This window comes from Zeugodacus cucurbitae, chromosome 5 (assembly GCF_028554725.1).
Source record: "Zeugodacus cucurbitae isolate PBARC_wt_2022May chromosome 5, idZeuCucr1.2, whole genome shotgun sequence".
Taxonomy (NCBI): domain Eukaryota; kingdom Metazoa; phylum Arthropoda; class Insecta; order Diptera; family Tephritidae; genus Zeugodacus; species Zeugodacus cucurbitae.
Genome location: NC_071670.1, coordinates 73220912 through 73243187, shown reverse-complemented (window position 1 = coordinate 73243187; position 22276 = coordinate 73220912). Strand labels below are relative to the sequence as shown.

General features: G+C 43.2%; 1 protein-coding gene across 2 annotated transcripts; it reads right to left on the bottom strand.

Annotated features, from left to right (window-relative positions):
* Positions 1-376: 376 nt before the first annotated feature.
* Positions 377-17755, bottom strand: LOC105212754 (uncharacterized). 2 transcript variants are annotated; one of them, XM_029040603.2, is made up of 6 exons: positions 17078-17755; positions 10271-15262; positions 10056-10143; positions 6732-6843; positions 4693-5127; positions 377-3395 (listed from the first exon to the last, which is right to left on the bottom strand). In XM_029040603.2, the coding sequence occupies exons 2-6, from the start codon at positions 14595-14597 to the stop codon at positions 1275-1277; spliced, it is 7083 nt and encodes a 2360-aa protein (XP_028896436.2). In that variant the 5' UTR covers positions 14598-15262; positions 17078-17755; the 3' UTR covers positions 377-1274. The 2 variants fall into 2 exon arrangements, with proteins under 2 accessions (XP_028896436.2, XP_011183281.2); XM_011184979.3 differs by lacking the exon at positions 4693-5127.
* Positions 17756-22276: the final 4521 nt, after the last annotated feature.

Sequence of the window (22276 nt, the reverse complement as noted above, 5' to 3'; positions counted from 1 at the left end):
ATAAACTTCTGACAAAATTTGGCTAACTTTCTGGCACGTATTGTTTTGGTCGACACTTGAACTTGGTTACTTGTAGTGTCTTCTGGTTTGAGTTCCTTCTATTGCTAGACATCTAATATGTATGTATGGTATGTATATACGAGTATTAATGCTTGTCGCATACTTCGACCTACAATATAAGTATATTAAATGCGATTTACGAAATCCCTAAGCGCAAATACTTCTCGAGAAAACTGCTTGGAATTCTACAAAACTACTGGCCAAAAACACTAGTAAGGGGCTCACAAAAGTGTGTGTATATGCGCGTATCTTGTATATAGTAACTGAATGACGGGAAGTTCTCTAGTCCCTCCAGACTCTTGACTGACTGACTAGCCCTTTTGCTACAGGGCAGAATTCGATCTAAGTACTATTTTCTTAATATTGGCGAATATATGTGTTCTTCTGAGTACGAGTACGAGTACGTACAGACTCCTTGTTCAAGTATAATAATGTGTTTCTTGTGTATATGTCTTTACAACTATATGTATATATTGGCAAATCTGGTTCCGATTCATAACTTTGTTTCAACATTTTGTTTTTGTTTTGGAATGCTTGGATGGTGGCTTTCTACAAGACCTAGTTCAAGAATTATGCATAACTAACTGTAAATTCTGTCTGCTAACATTACTCCTTTTTTTCTTAAATATATTTTGCGAATATTTCCGATTTGCAACTCAAGTATCCGCGAAATAATTACCGAGAAATCGATCTTCAAATGAATACTTCGCTTCAGATCGTATCTTATCCATTGTTGAATTCTTTAACAAATTAAACTAAGCACCCCATCGCGAGTAACGGTTTCCATCATTAGCTTAGATTTCATGTAATTTCTTAATTTACTTATTTCATTTTCATTTATCGTCCATTGAAGACTGGGCTTAACTTGTGTGGAGAGTACTCATACGATATATGAATTGATCGGGTTATTATTGGTTTATAAAACAGACCACTGCCATTGACTAAGTATCGTAAAAACTTACAGTCTAACATACAAATATGCATTTACTTGCTAAATATTCTATTTCAATCTATTGCGTACTCCCCTTCCTACGGACCTGCACCGCCACTGCGCTTTTGGCGTTCGTTGCATTGCTCGAGAATTTCGACATAACCATTAAGTTTTCCACATACCCTTGAACTTCCAGCTGCTCCAAAAGCCCAAATCCGGTCACTAATGCATCACTTGTGTGGGTTCAAGGCCTGCAGAAGACGGCTGTTGCTCGGCATTCGTATTAACTGCCATTGACGTCCACGGCAACAGGCATTGGCCCGCCACAAATGCCTCTGTTGACCCCGTTCATGCCATTCATGGTGCTCATGCTGTTCGTGTAGTGCATGGGTGAGGCAATCGGTGGCGACTCCGGTGGTGTGAGTGGAGTTTCTGGCACCGTGCCAGTGTTGCTCTCGCCGTTGGGACTCAGCTCCAGATTGATATTATGCCCGTTGGTCATTTCGTGGACATTCACGTCGATTGGGGAAGAATATGCATCATCAATCTGATTGCCGTTGGTGGAGTCGTGGCTGTTACCGTTAGTGACTATCGCTTGGCAGAGTTCGTTTGCCGACGTTTCTGCAGAGTTGTTGTATAAAAGTTGTTTCAATTTCAACGGAGTCGGGGTGGCGTCGCCTGCATCTTCGATGGTTGATGAGCTGCTGTTGGTGGTGACGACTTCTTTCGTATTGATCTCGGTGCTCGTGTTGTTGTCATTTAGGTCGGCGGCAATTGGTGGCGGTGGTGGTGATGGTGGTGGTAATGAGTCTAATTGGTTATTCTCCAACCCGGCGAAATCGGCCAGTTGCTTTATTTCCTCGGTGGATGGTGGATCAGGTAAGCTGATGATACTATCGTAGCCATAATTGGAAATCATGGGTTGTGGAAATGCAGGATGAGCAACATTAATATTCGTCACACCATATTTGGGCGAAATGTGAATATCTTCTGCAGTTACTTCATCTGTAACAATGACTGAGCTTTGAAGTACGATGTTGGGCCCGGTGCAGTTTAGGGCTTCCTCCTCATTTGTCCTCTCTAAAATATTGTTGTTGTTGTTGTTGTTGACGCAATTTTCACCTAATGTCTCATCGTTTGACGCTGCCGCTTCGGTTTGAGTTTCGTCCTTAGCATTTTCTTCCTCGTTTCCTAGCATATCCCCATTTTCCAGGTTGACTTCCTCCTTTTCTACTTCAACAATCTCTTCTACGACGGAAGTGGTCACGACCCCGCCTTCTGGCCTTGTTGGCATCATGTGTTCGTTATCTTCATTTTCAAGGTTGGCTTCAGGTTCCTCGTCCTCTTTTTCTACTTCAACGACGGAAGTAGTCAAGACTAAGCCTTCTGGCTCTGTTGGTATCATGTGTTCGTTATCTTCATTTTCCATACTGGTTTCAGGTTCTTCGTCCCCGTTTTCTACTTCAACAATATCTCCTACGACGGAGGTGGTCAAGACTTCGTCTGCTTCTGGGCTGACTTCAGGGGTTTCTTCCTCTTTTTTTACGTTTACGACGGAAGTGGTCATGTCTCCGTCTTCTTGCTCTGTTGGCTCCAAGTGTTGGTTATCCGACGAAGTTTCTGGTGCATTGGTGTCGGACACGGCTTCTCTGACTTGAGATGCTTGCATATTACTCTCCGGCATTACGTTCTCTTTATTTTGCTCATTGTTGGACAGCTCACTTTTAAATAGTTCATTGAAATGGGTGCTGTCATTATTCATTGAAGTAGAGCCATTTCCTTGCGCTGCGGGAGAATTCTCCAGACTGTGTCCATTCTCGGACCTGTGGTCATCGTCCTCGCCCACATTGTGTGCTGCTGGACGTACGAGTGGTAAGTGTGAAGACGGTGACGTGGACACATATGTGGCCGGCTCAATGATGTAGAGCTCTTGATTGCCGTATGAGTAGCGTTTGTTGGAGTCAGTGGACGATGTAGAACTCAAGTCGGACTGTGATAGACCGGTATTGGAATTATGCATAAGGTTAGATTTGTCTTGTGAAGTTGCATCATCTCTTAACAAGTTTGGCGAGAGAGCTGGTTCTTCCAATTCGACGATCTGATGCAAACTGCGTTCGGTTATGTCCTCTATGCAATTTGGAATTTGGTGCTGCATAGCCTCTGGTGGAGGTTGGTGAATTTGTATCTCATCATGATTCCGCAAGATCTTCTCGTCCTCGGTACGCAAAGTAGTCGCGGCTGCAGCTGGTGTTATTCCCTCATAGATTGGACGCGGCTCTTCGGTGACTGGACTGCCGGGCATGCTCTTGGAGTCGACGCCGCGAGCAACTTCAACTACGAACACACCATCCTTCTCAGAGTTATTGTAATGCATTTTGGTTTCGCGAGCGACCCGTGAAATGTCCTGCAAGAAGTAAGCAAATGATTGGAGACATTTAAGTGATGACTTTACTCAATTTTAAACACCGATATATGCAAATCGACAGTTACATTTAGAATAACAGTTAATGCAGAGTACAAAATATGATCTCATGACCTTGAATTTACATTTCTATTTGCAAATGAAAAGTGTTCTGAAGTGAGAGTTGAAAAATGCAATATATTTCATAAATACAAGTATTACGATGTGGTGCGGTGGATGAGTATGAGTGGGAACAGCAAGATACTTTACAATTACAATCAAGAAATACTCGGACTCTCGGATTCACCTCATTAGCATAATTTTTCGATTATACTTTGAAGGAGCTCCGAAACAGTCGTATGAAGCTTTCAAATATAGAAATATCTACATACATTCCTAAAAGGTTAGAGTGGAGCTTAAACGTGCATATTTACATCCGTGTGTTAACATTTAACTGTCTCAAATATACTCTTATTCCAGACGGGATGAGTTTGGGGTTCTCAAGTGCTTCACCACTCACATCTTCATCTTCTGCGGTTATTTCACAAATGTTATGTCTTATGTTCAAACTTAGAAGAATATATTATAAAATATCCAACAACAATAACACTAGAATACACATATAGCGATAAAATCATAACGGCGCACAGAGAATGGGAGCCCGAGAGGGTGGAGGAGAGTATCAGAGGTTGCAAAGACGGCTTGAATGTGTCAACAACGAAATTAACGACAAAGACAACTACAACAACAAGAGCAAATACGAATACATATACAATAAATACATACAGCAATAAGTACAAGCAAACAACAACAACAACAACAGCAACAATACAAAATACCAAGAAAGGTAAGAATATCAAAGACTACGATAACGACAAGAAGAGCAAACAAATAAGAAGAACATGTACATATGTAAGTGCAGAAGAAGAAGTAAGTAGAATGAGAAGAATGAGAAGAAGAAGAAGTTAAACAAGCAAACGAATGTTGAACCGTTTCGGTGACGTGCCATGGGTGTGGATGAATGCTTCAGAGTGGATGCATGTGCGAGTGGTGTGGGGGGTAGTTGTGCAGAGGAGGGCTCTCTCGTATGTCAACCAATTGTCAATTGCCAAATAAAGCCCCCCAAATCTCTTAATGCCCAGCACTTGTCGCCCGACAACAAAAGCAATCACACTTCGGCGCTACGCAAGCCCACCAGGCAACAAAGCAACAACACCAACAAAATGTCAACATTAAGCACTGAACACCCAACACCCAGCCGCCGATGGCAAACGTGCAACATTCAACATCGAGCACTTACGTGTCGCTCTTCAGTCTCAACGATCAGGTGATTGTTTTTCAAAGTCATCTTCGTGACAGAGCCATTAGGACGTGTAAAGTTCTCTTGGACGGAGTTGTTAGATAGATTGGCTTGAGTATTCGACTTATTGTTATCACTGGGCTTTGCTGGTGATGGCACTACCATTGAAGATGGCGCTGCAGCGGAGCGCTCGGCCGCCAACAGCAACAGGTCATCGGGTTTCTCATTGACGATGGCGAAGGTGGCTGCGCCGTCGCATGCACCATTAAACGTATTTTCTACGGCACAACTGGACGGTTTGGTGGTGTTGGTTTCGCAAATGGACGAGTGTTGTTCTTTATTCGATTTCGCATTGACGTACTTTCCATTGCTGAGGTTTTCGTTAGAGGACGGTAACGGTTGTTTTGGTATTGAGGTCGTAGTGTCGATTGTGGACTGAAAGTTTCAAAGCAAATATATGGGAGAGTATGAGAGCATGAAATTGTCTGTAGCATGATATGGCTGAGTGAGGCTTAACTTAAATTAGATAGCATTTCAAAGTAATCAAAATCATACACATAATCGGGAGAACAAAGATAAATCAAGTTAATAGAAATATCCATAAACAAAGCGATCCTAACGAGTTGTGGCTAAATATGTTCCTAAAGATACGATTCAGTTTGTAAAGACGTGAAGTTTCATTAGGTTGATCTAACGAATGGTTATATAGATCTCGACGAAAAAGAGTCATATACTCAACGATGTTAATGAATATGAGGTGAGTCCATGAATCAACGTTTCCTCCCACACTCAAAACAAAGTCATGTCTAAGCTAAAAGAAGAAAAGAGCATTTGGCCATCTCAAAAACCATCAATACTTATTCCAAAATTATCATAATCAACTCTTTAATTAAGCTTTGCTAAAACTCCAGAATTCGTCGAAAGAACTAGAGAACTAGATGAAGTGCCATCAAGCCGTTTCAAAAGCAAAATCCCTTTAATGTCTAACTTACTTGCAGACTATCTGATCTTCTAAAAATAACGACAACGATAAAATTAAAGCCGTTCACAATAACATATAACAGCACTGACAACCAATTTTCAAGCCACACACAAGTAAGAGACAACAACGTGCCGAAGCCACAATGGGAAAAACTAAAAACCGCAGTGTAAATGGAGCCTTTGCCGCAATGAATGAAAGAAGGTCGCTACACCAACCAATACAAGCGAATTCGACACAACTTGCGGAACTAAAAACTAACAAGAACAGCAGACACAGACGGAATTATTGGTAAAATGCGGTCGGAACAAATTGAAAGGTGTGCGCGCGAGAGGCGTGAACTCAAACCGCTAAGCGAATGTAAACAGTGTACCAGCAATGCCCGACTAGCAACTATCGTGTCACCGCCAGATACCGACAATGATATTGGTTTCTGGCAACCGCAGGCCACGTCGCGCCCACCAACGTCACCGGCGCAATAGCAGCTCGCAATCAGACCGAAGCGGTGATTTAATTTGTTAGTTATAAAAGTACAAGTACATCTGTCTCCATGTGTCTGTCCAGCTGCTGCCGGTCTGATTGCAAGTGTGCATTTGTATGCGCTAGAACCATCGTTCGTTGGCGTCGTTTTCCATCTCCGTTTTAATTAAAATTTTAGCAACCGAAGAACCACCAAATACTACATTCGTACACGAGCCACTAGATAAATATTCAGTAGACCAACCCAAACCGGAAGACACTAACACCAACATCAACACTGCCAACTGTCACTTCAAATACAATATCACTCCAAATAAATATTTCGAAAGCCAAAGGAGCGGAGCTTTCGGGACTTGCTTTCATCCTTCAATGTGCTGAGCAGAGCTGCCACATTCGGTGGCAAATGTATTAGATTTGATTTCCTAAACATTTGTTAGGACGCCACTTCAGTGGGGTGAAGTACCTCACCTCATATGTGGCACTCTTCCCTTTGTTTTTTGTGCATCGCATTTCAGATTCTTATATGAACATGTTCATTCAAATACAATGTGCATCGGTGTGCAGAATTAATTGCAATTACCTCTTCTTGTAGCTTTCCAGCTTCTCCAATATTTTTGCCATTTGCTACACTTCCATTGGCTTGATTTGCGTTCGATGTATCCGATGAACGCGAGTACTTCGTGTAGAAGAACCTGTGGAGAGAATAATATAAATATTTAATATTTACCTTTGTTAAACATTTTGTATGCTATTTATTCGTTAAATAAATTTTTCAGCTTACAATTTTTTATAAAATAGTCTACAGGACCCGCGGCCTCAATAAATAATCTATGGCATAGTCAATATGATTATAATGAAATATATTAGGTTGGTTCAACCAATAGAGAAAAATAGCGATTTGTCGCACTTACGGTCATCGTGGAGTGATGATGGATGTATCATATGAAAGTGCTATCGAGCACCAAAATATATAAATTGAATGCATCCACCTAGTGCATCCGATCCGTTCACCAGTGACCGTAAAAAGTTCGACAGTCAGTTCCCATAACAATATGAAACTCATAGGATTGTCGCGCTCCTAGTGACGCTGGGATGGCTACTTGTGTCGGTAATGATAGCCAAGCCATATCGGTATATGGTTAATTCAAAGGCTGCCCTTTGCGACAGGTGACGAGTTGGATCCCATGTGGACAGATAAAGGTGCTGGACCATTGTGATGCCAAAAGACTCCTGAGTATGGATTGCCACGAAGACCCTTATCTATCGCTAAAGCGCCTTGAGTCTATCACAAATTTTATGAGGCAACAAATTATACAAGCGAGCTCAGCTGGACCGAATGCGGAAAAGAATTGGATCGAAGACAAAAGATCTGACAAAAGGTCAATGTTTGAGGACAATGTAATTCAGAAAGAGTTCTTACACACAGATTTTTAAATACAATAATTTATCTTATACCAATACCATATAGAGGTATGCTATTCGGTGAACTCAAGCCTCAACTCGATTCAGACTACTAGTCCATGTGACCGCAGATATTCATTATAATTTTCTATAACAAAGCTTAGAAACAGTAATTTTGTGTGCACTTTGGCGCAAAACAACGGTACTTCGTGTTCAACCTTTAAAAGTTAAGAGTCACATCTTCAAAAAAAACTTTCCAAGGCCACACCCTTGCATGCTTTGAACCAGTAATCATGCAATGTTACATTCTTAGCATGTAAAAGACAACAACAGCAACAATATTGGTTTAAATTGCTTGTGCAGATTTCTCGGGAAAGTGTCACATTTCTTTAGATAATTTATTCATTTGGCACCGAAATCCAGCTGCACATGCGTGCCGCAATACATCCGCACAATGAATGCGAATGCCAAAGTTGGCTTGACATCAAAAGTTTGCCCATTCTGTGATTCAATTTACAACCTCTAATGGCTGGCAGCAAACGGCGCCGCAAACCCCGGCTAGAAATCCAATTTGGCGCAAATTTTTCTTCGTGCCGTTTCATTGTCTGGCATCTCCACTGGCTGCGCCTCACACTGGAGCGGTGAAGATTTCTAATCTCCTTAAAACTTTGCGCGCATGCAGCCTGTTTTGGTGGAACCGTGTGTGTTACCTTCATTAGAATTGATTTGGGTGTCTTAGCTGGAACCACTGACGTTGTTTTACTTTAAAATGAATTCGTAAGTGACTTTTTAAGAGATTTAATCTCGCGCAATCCGTGCACGTGTGTGCGGTCCTCCTGGTGGCACCGTTAAGCCTCCGAAAACTTTGCAACAACAAAAGTACTGTACTTGCAACTTTGCACACTTTAATCCTTTATGTGTGGCAACTTTAAGTAGCTCACGTGGCGGTGAATGCATTAGCATGGCGAACTCAAATGACGACTGCTGAGTTGGCGTAGCGAATTCGATGCTTGGATAACGAAATTAAATTGGAAAGTTAAGCCTAGGAAGACATGCCTACAACTCGTGTATCCGAAACTCAACAACTTCAGAATTAAATAATACTTTTTAATTTTTGATTTGCTCACAGCTGTAAGGCGGAGTATTTTGGTTTGAAGGGTGACTTAATGCAGCTGTGGACCAACATCAACGATAGGCAAAAGCTCGTTCGTTTCGAGAGATCTAAACATGTCCATGTCGTTGTGTCGTAGAATCATCGCCTAAGTCGTGTGTTTGTATTTTCGTTTCCTTTGTAGTAAGCTGTTCTCTCCATTTGTTTACTTAAAAATAAAGCTTTGTCACACCACACCTTTTCATCTGGCTTAGTTGTCATACGAGCATCTGTTGTGGCTAATTCCGATCAACTACGTTTGCTCCCTTCCCTACTCCATTCCCAACCTCACCTTCATTTCTTTAACACTCCCACAAGCCATGCGGAGAATATTAGCTCACAGCACAGTTACTATCCGTTGTCTTTTGCGAATAAACTGTCTTAACCTACATCTGTTTGTGGTTGTTATGGCCGTTTCCGTGGGGTGCGGAAGGCAATGATAACGAAATTGCCTTGCCGATGCTCACAGCACTCATTCGATGTCTGTATGTATGCGAGCTCTGGTTTGAAAACTGAAGGCAGATTTATTGCCGAGGCAATCAGTACTTCTTGGAGGGATGAAAGAACCGATTTGTCAAAGCCAAAATGAGCTTAGCGGACTTGCACAGATGTCGACAGAAATCATGCCGAAATGCTTTGCTTCTATTGAGTTCGCGCACTTTTGTACAGGTCAGCTTAACTATGTCATGCATCAAGAACGTGACCGCATTCGGACACAAAAATATTATTCTTTATTCAGAGCCATTTAGAGATAATAGAGTTGAACATCTTTCTCGTCGTAGTCAGAAAGATTCGGAGACATAATTTTTATAAAATGAAAGAAATAAAAGAAGTCTAAATGACTCAGCAGACAAAGGAAAACTTGCGAGAGTATTTATAACCCAAAAACACTTCATATCTTCGTTGTAATTTCCTCATTTTTCCGATTAGATATCATTATTAAATAGTTTAAATGTGATTTCCTTCGACCTTATTGAATGTCCAAATTGTTGCTTAACATGTCTCGATGATTTGCTGACTCAGACGTCTGACGTCAATCAACCAAGCGTAACAGGCACGGGTAATGTCCGTCAGCCAAAGGCTGTGCTCCAAATTGGCTACGGTCTCGTGAAGCAGAAAGTAAACTGCATACGAGAAATACAAAATTCTCAAAGTGGGAAGGGAAATCAATAAACTTTACGGCAGGAAGCAAGTGGCTCTTTCACTAAGTGACTGTTGGGGAAGGGCTTTCACTTTAAAACTTAGTTTTTCCTTTACACTATGTTCAATATTTCAAATTTAACGAGAAATATTTACTTTAAGCCACAAAAGACATTGTCAGGCCGAAACATAACATTCTGGATGAAAACTTACCACATAACGCCAGTTAAGCAGGCAGTCAAAATGATTGTCAGTAGCACTACGAAGATTCCACCGGCCAACACATAGTGGTTTTTAAGCACTGTAAAGACATCAAAAATAACTCAGGTCAGGAATAGCAAAACTCAAATAAAAGGAAAATATCACATCTTCTAATAATATTGAGTACAAACATCCACTTTAATATGAATATATGTATATGTACGTACCTTCTTCGAGTAAATTCGGTTCCTCCATCACCGAGTAAGCGGTGGCATTACTCATACGCTCCGTAACTGGCGTTAATCCCACATAACTACCATTCACAAGCACCGCGAGAGGGAACGTCTCATTGCCGCTTCGCGCTAACAGCTCCTTCATTTCAGCGTTCTCTAGATTATTGAGTGACGCAGCAGCAGGTTGGCCAGCCATCAACTCACCGGAGCCCGCTACATCCACGCTCAACTCATCCTTCCGCAGATTACTTACGCCATGATTCACTGTGAAGTGCGCATAGTCGGCGTCGTTGTGTGCTTTGCTGTGAGCCACCAAGGCCACCGGATTGCCGAATGGGTAAGAGCCTTCGACCCCATCAAATCCGCCGCCGCCAGCACTCTCGTCTATCAGATCGCCGCCATACTGTATGGAGGACTCGGCGAGTCTATCAACGTCATTGCCATTCCCATTGCCATTTTCCTCCAGCATGTTGTTCTCATACATGCCTGAATGCTGCTGGTTTGCTTCGTCGGGCATGAAATCGATTTCCTTGAGTTCAATTTGCGGCGGCAACTCACCTATCACCGGCACGCCAATCGACATTTCTGGCAAAATGGCAGGCTGTATGATTACGTCTGGCATTTGTGAAGGCGCGGCAGAGGCAGAAGCTGTTGAGACAGTGGTGCTTGAGCCGGCGCCGCCGCCGGAGGATTGTTCCACTTCCATTACGGATTCACCGACATACGTGACATCCAATGGAGGTGCGCCGTCGCCTTGGCTACGGAAAATCTTCAGTGAATCGGCGGTGTTACGTACAGGTGACAGAATAATGTCTTCTTCATAGCGAATATGTTGGGGCGCTAAATGTTCATCAATTCTAGCTGCATTCGGATGTGTGCTGGCCAAATAGTTTGCTGGAAAGAACTGGTTCTCCAGGCGCGTCTTTCGCAATTTCTGCTGCTGTTGTTTTTGTTGTTGCTGCTGTTCATAGTTTGTATTCATGGTGGGTAGAGATTCGCCAACCTTCACCTCCGTATTAGAAATATAAAAAATTGTGTCCGAATCCCGATCAATGGTTGGCTTGCGCGGTGGCGGAGGGGGTGGCAAAGGCGGTTTGGGTAAAGCACCATCCTTTTTCAAATCTGCAAGGAATAACTCATCTGATATTTGTGGTGGTTTCACCTTCACTTCGGGTGCCAAGTACTTGATATCTTTCAACTCCACATCTGACTCAGAGTCGGAGCGAAAGGTGAATATCGGATTAATATTCTCCACACTCACAGCACCTTCAGTGCTGTTGTCACCCGTGTCAATTATCTCCACCACTAAAATCTCGTCGCCACGTTCAACGTTTTCACGTTGACTGGACTCATTATGTCGCACCTGAACACCCGAAATAAGTGGCTTCATCGATATGGCCTTGGCAGTTTTAGCCATCAGTTCATCCATAGAGTTCGCTTTCGAGTTGCTGCCCAAGTAGTCCGGTTGTCGATATGAAAATTCCAGATCTTCACTTTCATTGCCAATTCCCTCGGATACGTTAATATGTATCTCGATAGCGGCTGGCTCCGGTTTGCCAGATGCAATGTTCAGTTGGGGAGTGGCACTAGATTCCTGTGTAGCGTAATCAGCTCTATCAACGACATATTGTGTAAAGCGCTCTTGCTGTACAACTGGGGGCTTGGTGGTGCCACTATGCGAGTCGGCCTCAGCTTCCAGTGGTAGAGCATAAAAACCGTCGCTATCTTTGAAATTTGTAGATGCCACGATGGAGTCCACGGTCGAGTCATACACTTCCACTTGTATATCAGATATTTTTGACTCCGTGCGTTCATTGTTTGTATCCTTTGGGGTACTGAAGAATGTTTGTTGCACAACTGATTTTTCACTCAATGGCAACCGCGTAGTACTACTCATCGATTCGGGAACTTGGAATACAGTCGTGGAAAGCATTGGTGTGCTGTGGTCTGCAGTGCCAGAAAGAAAGACTGGTGCTGAAGGCAATGCTGGGGTTGTAGTAGTTGTTGATACTTCGTCGAATGTTCTCACTGTTGGAACCGCTACTGTTGTCTGCTCTAACAAAGAGGTCGGTGCAAGAATTTCGACGATGCGGCCATTACGCAGCTGCGACTCTATTGAGGTCTCATGCTGGTGATGAGGTTTCTTATTAGCTTGCAAGACAGTGAAACGTTTCTCTTCCATGAGTATCGGCCCCAAGTAACCATTATGCACTGGCTTCAAAATTGGCATGGTTGTCGTATGTTTTTCTGCAGTCTGATGTCGGTATGAGGACGATGGCACCTCAATAGTGCTGCCAGTATGGTCACCACTCGCCAGTGTAGAGGCGTCCAGATGTGGTGCTTTTCTCGATAACATCCCAGCGTTGCTGTCGCCACCGTTGTCATGACCCTTGTTTTCGTCCTTAATAACAACCGTTGTGTCAATTTGTGCTTCCTGCTTTGTTTTCATACCACCAGTGGTGGCAATATTTTCGTTATGCGTTTCAGTGCACACACTCATATCCGCGACCGCCGTATAATGCTTATCGGTGAGTTGCTTTTTCCTTGTTTTCTTCACACCATCATGACCGTCTTCGCCGTCGTCGCCCGAGGTGCCATTTTTGTTATTACCATGGAATTGTTTTGTCTTCGCAATCGATTTTAAATCATGTTTTTCCAAGTCAATAAGTTTTATGATGCCCTCACTATCGCTGACGCTGTCGCCACGGTCCGTGGAAGCCTTAATGTCTCCATGTTTGTCAACAACGGCTTCATCGCGCTGTAATGCCGCCTCGGTCCGCTTCTCCTCCTCACCGTGGCGTTTGCCGTCGCGGTTATCGGCCACGTCGTCAATAAATATTATGCCACCATCGGTGCTCACCTTCTGCATTGTTTGTTTTGTTGGCTCTTGGTCCGTTGTAGCCGACGGTATCGCTGTTGTAAATAATGTGGATATTAAAGAGTTTTTCTTATATACCGTCTCGGTGCTTGTTGTTGTACTGCCAACTACTGGAGCCACTTGTTTCACTATTTGGTCTGCGCTGTTTGTGGGTGGGTGTGGCGATGGCGGAAGGTGATCCCCGACGTTCGCAGAGCTCCTTTCAATTACTGTGCTGACGACAGTGGGGTTAACGTTGGTTGATGTTGACATTGCCGGACCACTTTGACTGACAATGGCAACATGTTCAGTTATTGGAAATTCGGTGGTTGTTACTGTTGTTGTTGCTGCTTCGTGTGCGCCAATGTTAGTGTTACTATCGTCGGTGGCAGGTGCAGTTGCGCTGGTAACAGTTTCCGTAATCATTGTTGTTGTAGCTGGCGACATAGTCGTTACCGTTATCGCCTTTGGCAGCGTTTCAATTTGGATTGCAATCATCGGCACATTTGCTGTTGTCGCCGAGATTGGCTTTTTTGCAGCACCATTTGCCGGTGCAGTAGTTGTCGCGGCTGCTGTGGTGTCGTGTAACTCGACGAATGTCGGTGTAGCAGTCACTTGTTCTGCCAGAGTAGTTTTTCGTGTCGCCTCGGCACCAACAAAGGGGGCTGTGACATTCGTATTGCTATCAGTGGCGTTGCCAGTTGGCTTTGTTGTCACTTCAGTTGGTTGTGGCAGGTTGCCAGTTGCCGCAGACAACACGGCGCCTGGTGCACTTACGTGTACGTCGTGTGCGATGGAGTCGCTGCCGACTTGTGATGGCTTATCGGCGACGGCAACGCTTGCTGAGACCAATGAGCCGGTGCTTGACACTGCCATGCTTTCTTTGGTTGTAGTCGGAACTGGTTCATTTTCCTGCGAGTGCTGTGCACTCTGTTGTGTTGTTGTTATTGTGTTTGTTGTAGTTTTGGTATTTATTTTTTGAGTAGTAGCGATTCCAGCTACATTATCGACTCTTCGAGTCAACGAATCTGCATGAGCTGCTTTGATGGTTGCCGTCGAGGTGGGATTGCGTTCGCCGAGCTGGCTTACGCCCTTTTCCTTGCTCTTATCCCTCACCTTCGACGACGCATATTGCCACTTCTTTCCGTACTGCAATTTGTGAGATTTGCCCTTCAGCTTCGGTGCGTTACCTTTGCCGCCGTTCTGCACCTCAGTGCTCCGTTCCGTCGCCACACTCGTAGTCTCAGCCGGGAGGTGCGGTGGTGTGGTTCTCATGGTGTGGGTAGTTTTTGGTGTTATGCCAATTTCCGCCGACGTTACTATGAGCGTGGGCGTGTTGCCTTCCACACTGACAGCCAGGTGGTGTGTGGGTGCACCGTCGCCATTTTGCGATTGCAACAGCACAAATGCACAGAGCACAACGGCGCTTAAAATCCTCTTGTTTACCAATAGCCACTTCGCCATTTCGTTTGCGAAAAATACACGTGGCCTTGTTGTGATCAGTCCGTTGCTCGATTGCTGTCAGTTATTGTTGCTTTTATTGTTTTTCTTTATTTCCTATTTCCTCCTCTCGTTGACTTTACGGTTTATGAACTCAGTGGACTAGTGCGAATTACCTTGCACATTACTGCCCCCATTTCCCCCTTAGAAGTGAATTACACGCATTCTCTAAAACATGAAACATGCGTCGCAGTTATGTTGCACGTAGCGCGTTGCAAGGTCGTAGTCGGTACGGTGCGTAGCTCGTGCGGTGGCTGCGGACAATGGCGCCACCATCAATGCGCGTCGCCAGAACCTCAATGCAAGGCGGCGCTCTTGTTGCTCTGCTTTGTAAATGCTTTGCGTCGAGCGAGTGGAAATTTAGAAAAAAAAGTACCGTTGCGCTAAGTGCTCTAGAAAAGTTTCCAAGTTCGTTATACACTCGTTCTGTATTGACAATGGCGGCGCGGTTGCGGGTGCGGGGCCGGCGAACGTGCAGTGAAAACTTTCTCGGCAGTTTATGAAGCACGGCGCCGAACGCCAAGTGCGTGTCTCTATGCAGTCGCCCTGGAGGCTGCGGTCATAAGCGGTGGGCTCCGGTGGGAAGCTGGCGGTGGTATATTGTGGGCGCTGCTTTGTGGTTGGCGTGTCTGCGAAATAGAAAGAAACGCCATTGTTGATCAGTGCGAAGGACGAAAAAAACTAAATTAGCCACGGAAAATTCAATTTGAATACATTTTAAGAACTTTCGCGGTCGAACCGAGCAACTACTTTGTGGGGAAAAGTGGTTGGGAAGGACAATGTGTGACTTAATTTAGACGCACAGAAATTGTTGGCAAGTGTCAGATATCCAAGGGGTGAATACTTTGGGTATTTGCTTGATTTTTTGGAAATAACCAGGAAATGCGAAGCCTAAATCATACAAATAGCGTTTCCATTTGAAATTATTTTGACGATATTCTATTTTATTACCTTTGCTTTCGAATCGAATTTTAAGAGAAGCAATACAGATAATTATTTCATCTTTTTGGAGAGACTTTATGTCTTCTCTCTCTCTTTACTGCTAAAGTATTCACGATGCTTAAAAGTTGGGTTATCATACTTCAATCAATCCGAAGTAATACAATTTTGTAGTTCCCGCCGGTGAGAGAAAAACGTTACCAGAGAGCGATCTTTGGCTTAATGCCATGAAATTGAATTCGCTTTTCTACATCATTTATTATAAAAGGAAATATTCCTGATCCTTTCTTCAAATGGATCAACAGAAACGTATAATATGGAGTTACAACTTTTTTTTAATCCGAACTTCTCTTACTTGATTGATAGGTAAAGCATATCTGGCATGAAATTCTTGGTATACAAGCGTCGGGAAGACTTGGTTATATAAGTATAAGCTCACTCAGAGAGGACTAATGATAGTATATACCATTCCGTCTTCCTACACAACCGTCCATCTTAACATAATCACGTGAATTATTTGTCGAATATTTATACTTTAAGTTACTTCAATGTTTGATAGTGAGGAAATCGCCGTTAGAGTGGAGGAAGGAAGTCATTAGACCAACAAAAAAGCAGTGAGATGTTGAAAGTTATTAGAGATGAGTAAAGCAATAAGCAGAAGATAAAAAAGTGCTGTTTCAGCAACTCGAAACATTTATGAGCACGTACGAACCTACAGAGAATCTCTTAGCTAATAACCAAAACTAAAATGTCCCTTCGTCCATTCGTCGGGTGCCGAAATTGTAACGGAAATAAAATTATTGTCATTGGACTCCAGAGAATACATGATTCTGCTGCTGATACTGCATACATAATAGAAACAAAAGAAACAAAGCCATGAAAGGAAGCGAGCAGAGAGACTCATCTTGTTTTAAGAAGTCCTTGCCACTTAGTAGCAATAAGCATAAATTGTAAGCGAATCCGGCACAACACCAGTTAATGCCGCGCAGAGTTGAAGGCCAAGAACTATTTGAATCAATACAAAGGAGTAAAAATGGAGCAAAAGAAAAGTAATGGAATGTGGTGAGGAGGGGGGAGGTGAGAATTCCGGAACAAACTAAGCATAACAAATGGGTGGGGGAAGGAAGAAGGGATGGGGTGAAGTAACTATTGTTCAGGATGTCAGCATTATTTTCACTTCAGTGAGATTTCCCGATGGACCGCACCGTAAAAATGTTGGGGCATGAGTGTGTATTAGTGTGGCTTAGAGGGGATATATTTGGGTTAGGATGGGATATACGTATATGTATATATGTAAGCATATGTGCGTGCGAAATGTTAAAATAAATACCAATAAAACGGTGATAAAAGGCGAAAGAGTTGTTCTTGCGTAATGTTTTGTTGCAATATATTTGACAGATAACGGTAAATTAAAGTATAAATTCCGGAATTGCAAAAATCAACTCAATATTCTCATGTCATCTGTTTCATAAACTTCTTTGATGCTTTGTAAACTAAAAATTTACCTCTTGCCGGGTCCGGAGGGCTGATCTGCAAAATAATTGTGTTTCGTGTCAGCTTTACAAGGTAATCCGGGTCCTTGTGAAAGCGTCAAATTCTTCGTCTTCACACTGTTTTACACATTCATCACACTGTTTCCGTGATTTTCACTTCTTTTCGCATGCGATTTGACACAAAAACACCACCGCAATTATTAGCACTTAAAAACTTCTTCGGCTTTTCAATTTATTCAAGCGGTGGATTTGCGAGCACTTTTCGACAAGTATTTTAAAAATGTTGACACTTTTCTTTCAGCACACAACACTTGCCTTCGCAGCGCTACGGACTTTCACGGACTTTGTGATTTTCAAGATTTCTCTGCTTTCGATTTCTTTACTTTTCACTTCACTTTGATTTCTTACACACCGTCGGAGTTGTAAACGCTCACATTCGGTGAGTTTTGGCACAGTTATGATGTTGCAAGTCAGTGTTGCATTTGGCAGGCAGCTGCTACATATTTCACTTATTCACTTATGTAAATATGTATTTGGCACTTTGAGCTCATTCACTGCTCACTTAAATCTTCCTAAATCTTTTCTAACTCTTCCCTTTTCACACTTGTACACTGTAGTCCCATTGGGTGTTTACCGTTATGTGAGGAATTGGAATTGTTCCGCTAGTCGCAACCTTTAACTCTAAGAATCGAACGCGAACTGTGCAGAAGGCGAATTTCGACACATCCTTTTGCCGCAACGACGCTGATAAGCCGCGTCGTCAGCGCACATTGGAGACTGGAAGCCGTTGGAAGCCTGCGAGTGGTAACGGCAATTCAAGTGGATGCTTAAGCAACGCTGTTCTAACCGACGCACAGCTGTCAAAACGGCCTTCTCACACACTCGCTCAGAGCGAAAGGAAACAAAAAGCTTGCAGTTTGTTTACAAAGCTAACGGCGCTTGTGTCGCAGCTGTTCATGGGAGACTCAAATATTTGTTGCTCCACTATTCCCGTGCCGCCTTGCTGCTCTCTTCGCGAAGAAACATCTGCGAAGAACTGCATTGGAGAGCTCGCTCAGCCTGGCACAACAGTTGCTTTTGTATTTGGCCAGCCAATGTGTGAAGGCATTTATATACATATATATATACTAGTAAATATCAGCCCAAAAACAATTTCCTCCTGTGCATTTGTGTGCTCGCGAGGGGGGGTTGGGGTGGTGGGTTGAGCTTTTGTTTACAAGTGCGCCACACGTGACTGACTTCAGAATGCGACGCAAATGCTTCAAAACGCCAGCGGCGGCGCGCGGGGCTTAAGTGAAACAATGCGGCGCCCAGCCAGTGGAAAAATATCAAAGCGCCTCACCTCATAACGGCCGCATTACAACAACGTAATTGCCTGTTTGCTGTTTGCACCGGCGCCAATAATGGGTTGGTCAACGAATTCGCAACCGGAAATTTGCATTTGTCGCTGTGTGTGTGTGTGTTCGCGAGCGTGTGCGGGTGCTTTATTGCTGCTAAAAATGGTGAAACTCTAGTAGCAACTACAACAGCAACAAGCGCAAAAGCTCTGCCGCGGTACCTAATTAAAATTCTTAAACACTCATTAATTCAGCTCATCCACAATTAGGCAGGGGGAGGGGCTAAGTGAATTTTTGCACGCAATATAAAATGAAACCACACATTCTAAGCGGGCACTTCACCAGTTCTAAGTAACCCAGCAAAAAATGTTCACAAAATAGCTGGACTAGGGTATGATTAGATAACTAGTCCCTTGCTCTAATCGCTAATGTCACTCCAGAAACTTTAGAGAAATGGCATGACGTTCTCCAGCAAAACGCGGAAGAGGAAATGTGAAGCAATTTCTTATATTATATATTATAATTAAAATAATAATAATGATAATAATCTAATAAAATTCTAATTGGAGCTCGTTTAATCCGTTATTTTCACATTCAGAGCTTTCTGGCAGCAAAGTTATTTACACAAAATTCCAAAATTTATTATCTCTAACCAGTATTATGTATTTACATATTCAACAACGTGTAAAAATAAAAACCTCCAAACTGTGTAGATTTGCATGAACACCCATTAGGAAAGAATCGAATTCGAAAATTTCGCCAAAGAACGTTCTTTGATTATACGTGCTTTGCTAACGCTCTTGATTGTTGCGCCACCTACATCTAAACTTTCGTATATTTGAAGAGATATTTTCTGTACGCAATATTTTCCCCAGATCTGGCGTTGACTTTGCTTTTCTATGTTTGAAAAGTGGATAACTGCAATAATATCCTGTAGAGGCCGCAAAAAGCGGTAATGTAGATCAAAATACAGGGTAACACATTTGTGCCTTTTAGTTCCATCAAATGTTATGCGCGCCACCTATTTGTGAAGTGCAAAGAGAATTCCAGGGTTGAAACTTCGCTTCAACAACAAGCATACTCAAATGACTGAAGAACTCGGTTGAATGCGTATCATGCTTACTACACTGCTTTTAACAGTGGCGATACTTCCGGATGTCCATAGAGAATCTGAGAAGTGAACTTTTAAATGTTGGTTTTGTTTTCGCAACCACCGGATTTTGAAGTTGTCTAGTGCCGACTTTTACCGCTTTGTTAGCATCGCATGCAATTGCCGTCGTTGGTCTTCGGTACATTCAAAGCAGTTGCAGGAGGACACCAGGTGAATAGTGGCTCAAAACAATAAGAATTTTCGTTTCATCGCAGTGACAGCTTCAGTACTGATTTCAAGCTCTTCTTGCATGGCATTATTATAACTGTACTATGTATTTCGCGTTCAAAAGAGCTGAACAAAATTATGATACCAGTATTTGTATAAAAGTTTATTTGTAAAACAATATACCCTGATTTCTCTACAATTTACGGGCCATTATCTATTAAATATTTGATGAAGGTCAACATACGCTGAAACTACTTAACGGTCGTTGACACATTGTAAGTTGATGGGTTCAAAAGTTGAGGTGGAAACGATTGCTTCCACAACCGACCTCACTTTGAACGAGTTAAGCGAAAACTATTAGTAATAAACTCCATGTTCTCTAGTGGAGTTTGACACCAAATAGCAAAATCGCCAATAAATTCTAGTTTTTGGGGGTTCTGATAGATCTCTTGATATTGCCGTTGGTGGATTGTTCAAAAAATTACAATAATTTTCGTTTTTTTTTTATGAAGTCTCCATTCGCTATTAAGCACTTATGATAGCGCTTCTACGAATCGTAGAAACACTTCTCAACCTCGGTTTTTGCGATAGCCATTGTCGACGATCCTTTAGGTTTCTCTTTAGTTTTGAAAATAGGAAAAAACACTCCCATACTCGTAATATGTAAAAAGAAAACAAGCTCAATCTTAGCTTCTGTAGCTCTCTATAGGCGACGTGTTAATATTTAGGTAATTTATTGTTCCCTATCAAATTTGGCTGCATCGGCTTTTTGAATTCACACTTACTTCATCCCAGAAGGGGACCTCATTTAAAATAAGAAATTTAACTCAGTTTAATGCTTAGGAATCCTGCTTAATTTCAGACTTTTCATTTGTGAACTTTGAAGGTCATCAATTTGGAACTCGATTTCAAAGCGACAATCCAAGCTGAACTCTGAACTCTCTAACCAAGTGAAACTTTTTAGTTCCGATTTTAAAGTTCATTCATTCCTTTGTGCATTTGAATATTCCACGTGAAGGCAATGTGCAGCTGCTCCCGGTGCGATAAAAAAGCCAAACGGCGGTGTGAGTTAGTGTTCCCCCTATGATTGGGCTTAATCTCGCTGCTTTCCCTCACCCTCCACTTCGACGCCTCCAGATTGTCACATGTAAGTTTCATGGGAGCGCGTGGGTGCGTGTGTGTGCTATGAAATTGGCCCGAATAGCACGCATCGACGCTTTGACACGTAACAGCGAGCGCGAATTTTTATTTTATAGATCTGCCTGCCGCACACGCATTTCGATATAGGCGCATTAAAATTTAACAACCTTCTATAATACGCTTTCCGCCATGCCCAGTGGTTTTAGCGCGCTCCTCGCCCACTCCCACTCCCTTGCACATTGCCATGCACTGCCATTCATTCTAAACAATGGCGACAAATGAGAAACTGTTTATGGCGAGCGTAGTGTGGCATGGCACACATGAGACCGCTGAACCGGGCCGCCCACCTCTCCAAGAGAGTGGGGAGAGCGAAACTGTACTTGTTCATGGGATGTGCCTGCGACGACGGAAGGACGCATGGCATCGTAAAGGACATTAGTGCGTTATGTATAATTTGGTTTTATTTGAAGTTTTACAATTCCAACCTCTGGTGTCGTCGTAAAGTGTTGCCCTCCCCTCGGCGGCGTTAAAGCGCCAATAGCTCGCCAACTCATCGAATTTCCAATACTTGGTTATTAGGGATGCACGCGCGCCGTTGATGTGGCCAAGCGGATGGTGGGACGGTCAACGGGGCAGAAGGGCTTTCATGCAGCAAATCTCGTTTTGTGGCATAAAATGGACTTAAAGTCTTCCATGGCGCGTTTCTCCTTTAATTGCACCCTTTGCCTTCTTCTTCGGCTCTTAAGCTTCGCTTGCAACAATATTAATAGCCCACAACCGTTGGGGCGGAGCGGAGGACGTAAAGTGGCGAACAACAGAAATCAAAAATGGAAAAGAAATGTTCCAAACACTCGAAAGTCATCATTAACATATCCCGTTTGTGGGTCCTTTCGCTTTCTGCCCTGTTTGCTCAGACGAGTTGCAAAGTTTTTCACTTTCTGCCGCGTGAGCGTTCAATCGCTAGCGTAGGTCACCAGAAACAGCCACATCGCAGAACCCATCACTTGCAATGGTAGTGTTTTTAAGGGTTGCTCCCCTTCCTCCCAGCTCTTGAGCTCTTCTCAGACTTAAGCACATGCATGCATGCATAAACTACCCACCTACAAGCGTGCACTTGAGGCCTCCACTTTCTCTTTCTTCGACACCTTGGCAATGAATGCACTTGCACTATCAACCCTTTGCCGCCTGTAACACACACGCTGTATGTGTGTACACATTGGTGTGTGCCGGTTTAATGAGCGCATCATGCCACAGCAGACATGTCTGCTGCAACGTCTGAAGGACATGCTGCTAAGGATGTGGCACGGCACGTTGACGAGTGCACACAAGACGATCGCAACCCCAAACAAGGCCATGCCAGCACAATGGCTACCCTCGTCCGCGACGCGCGTCCTGGCGGTGGAGATGCATTAAAAG

Coding starts and splice junctions, on each gene's coding strand:
- LOC105212754 (XM_029040603.2), bottom strand. CDS start 14,597: ATGGCGAAGTGGCTATTGGTAAACAAGAGGATTTTAAGCGCCGTTGTG. Junction 10,144..10,270: donor ACCGAATTTACTCGAAGAAG/GTACGTACATAT, acceptor ATGTCTTTACAG/TGCTTAAAAACCACTATGTG. Junction 5,128..6,731: donor CTGGAAAGCTACAAGAAGAG/GTAATTGCAATT, acceptor TGAAACTTTCAG/TCCACAATCGACACTACGAC.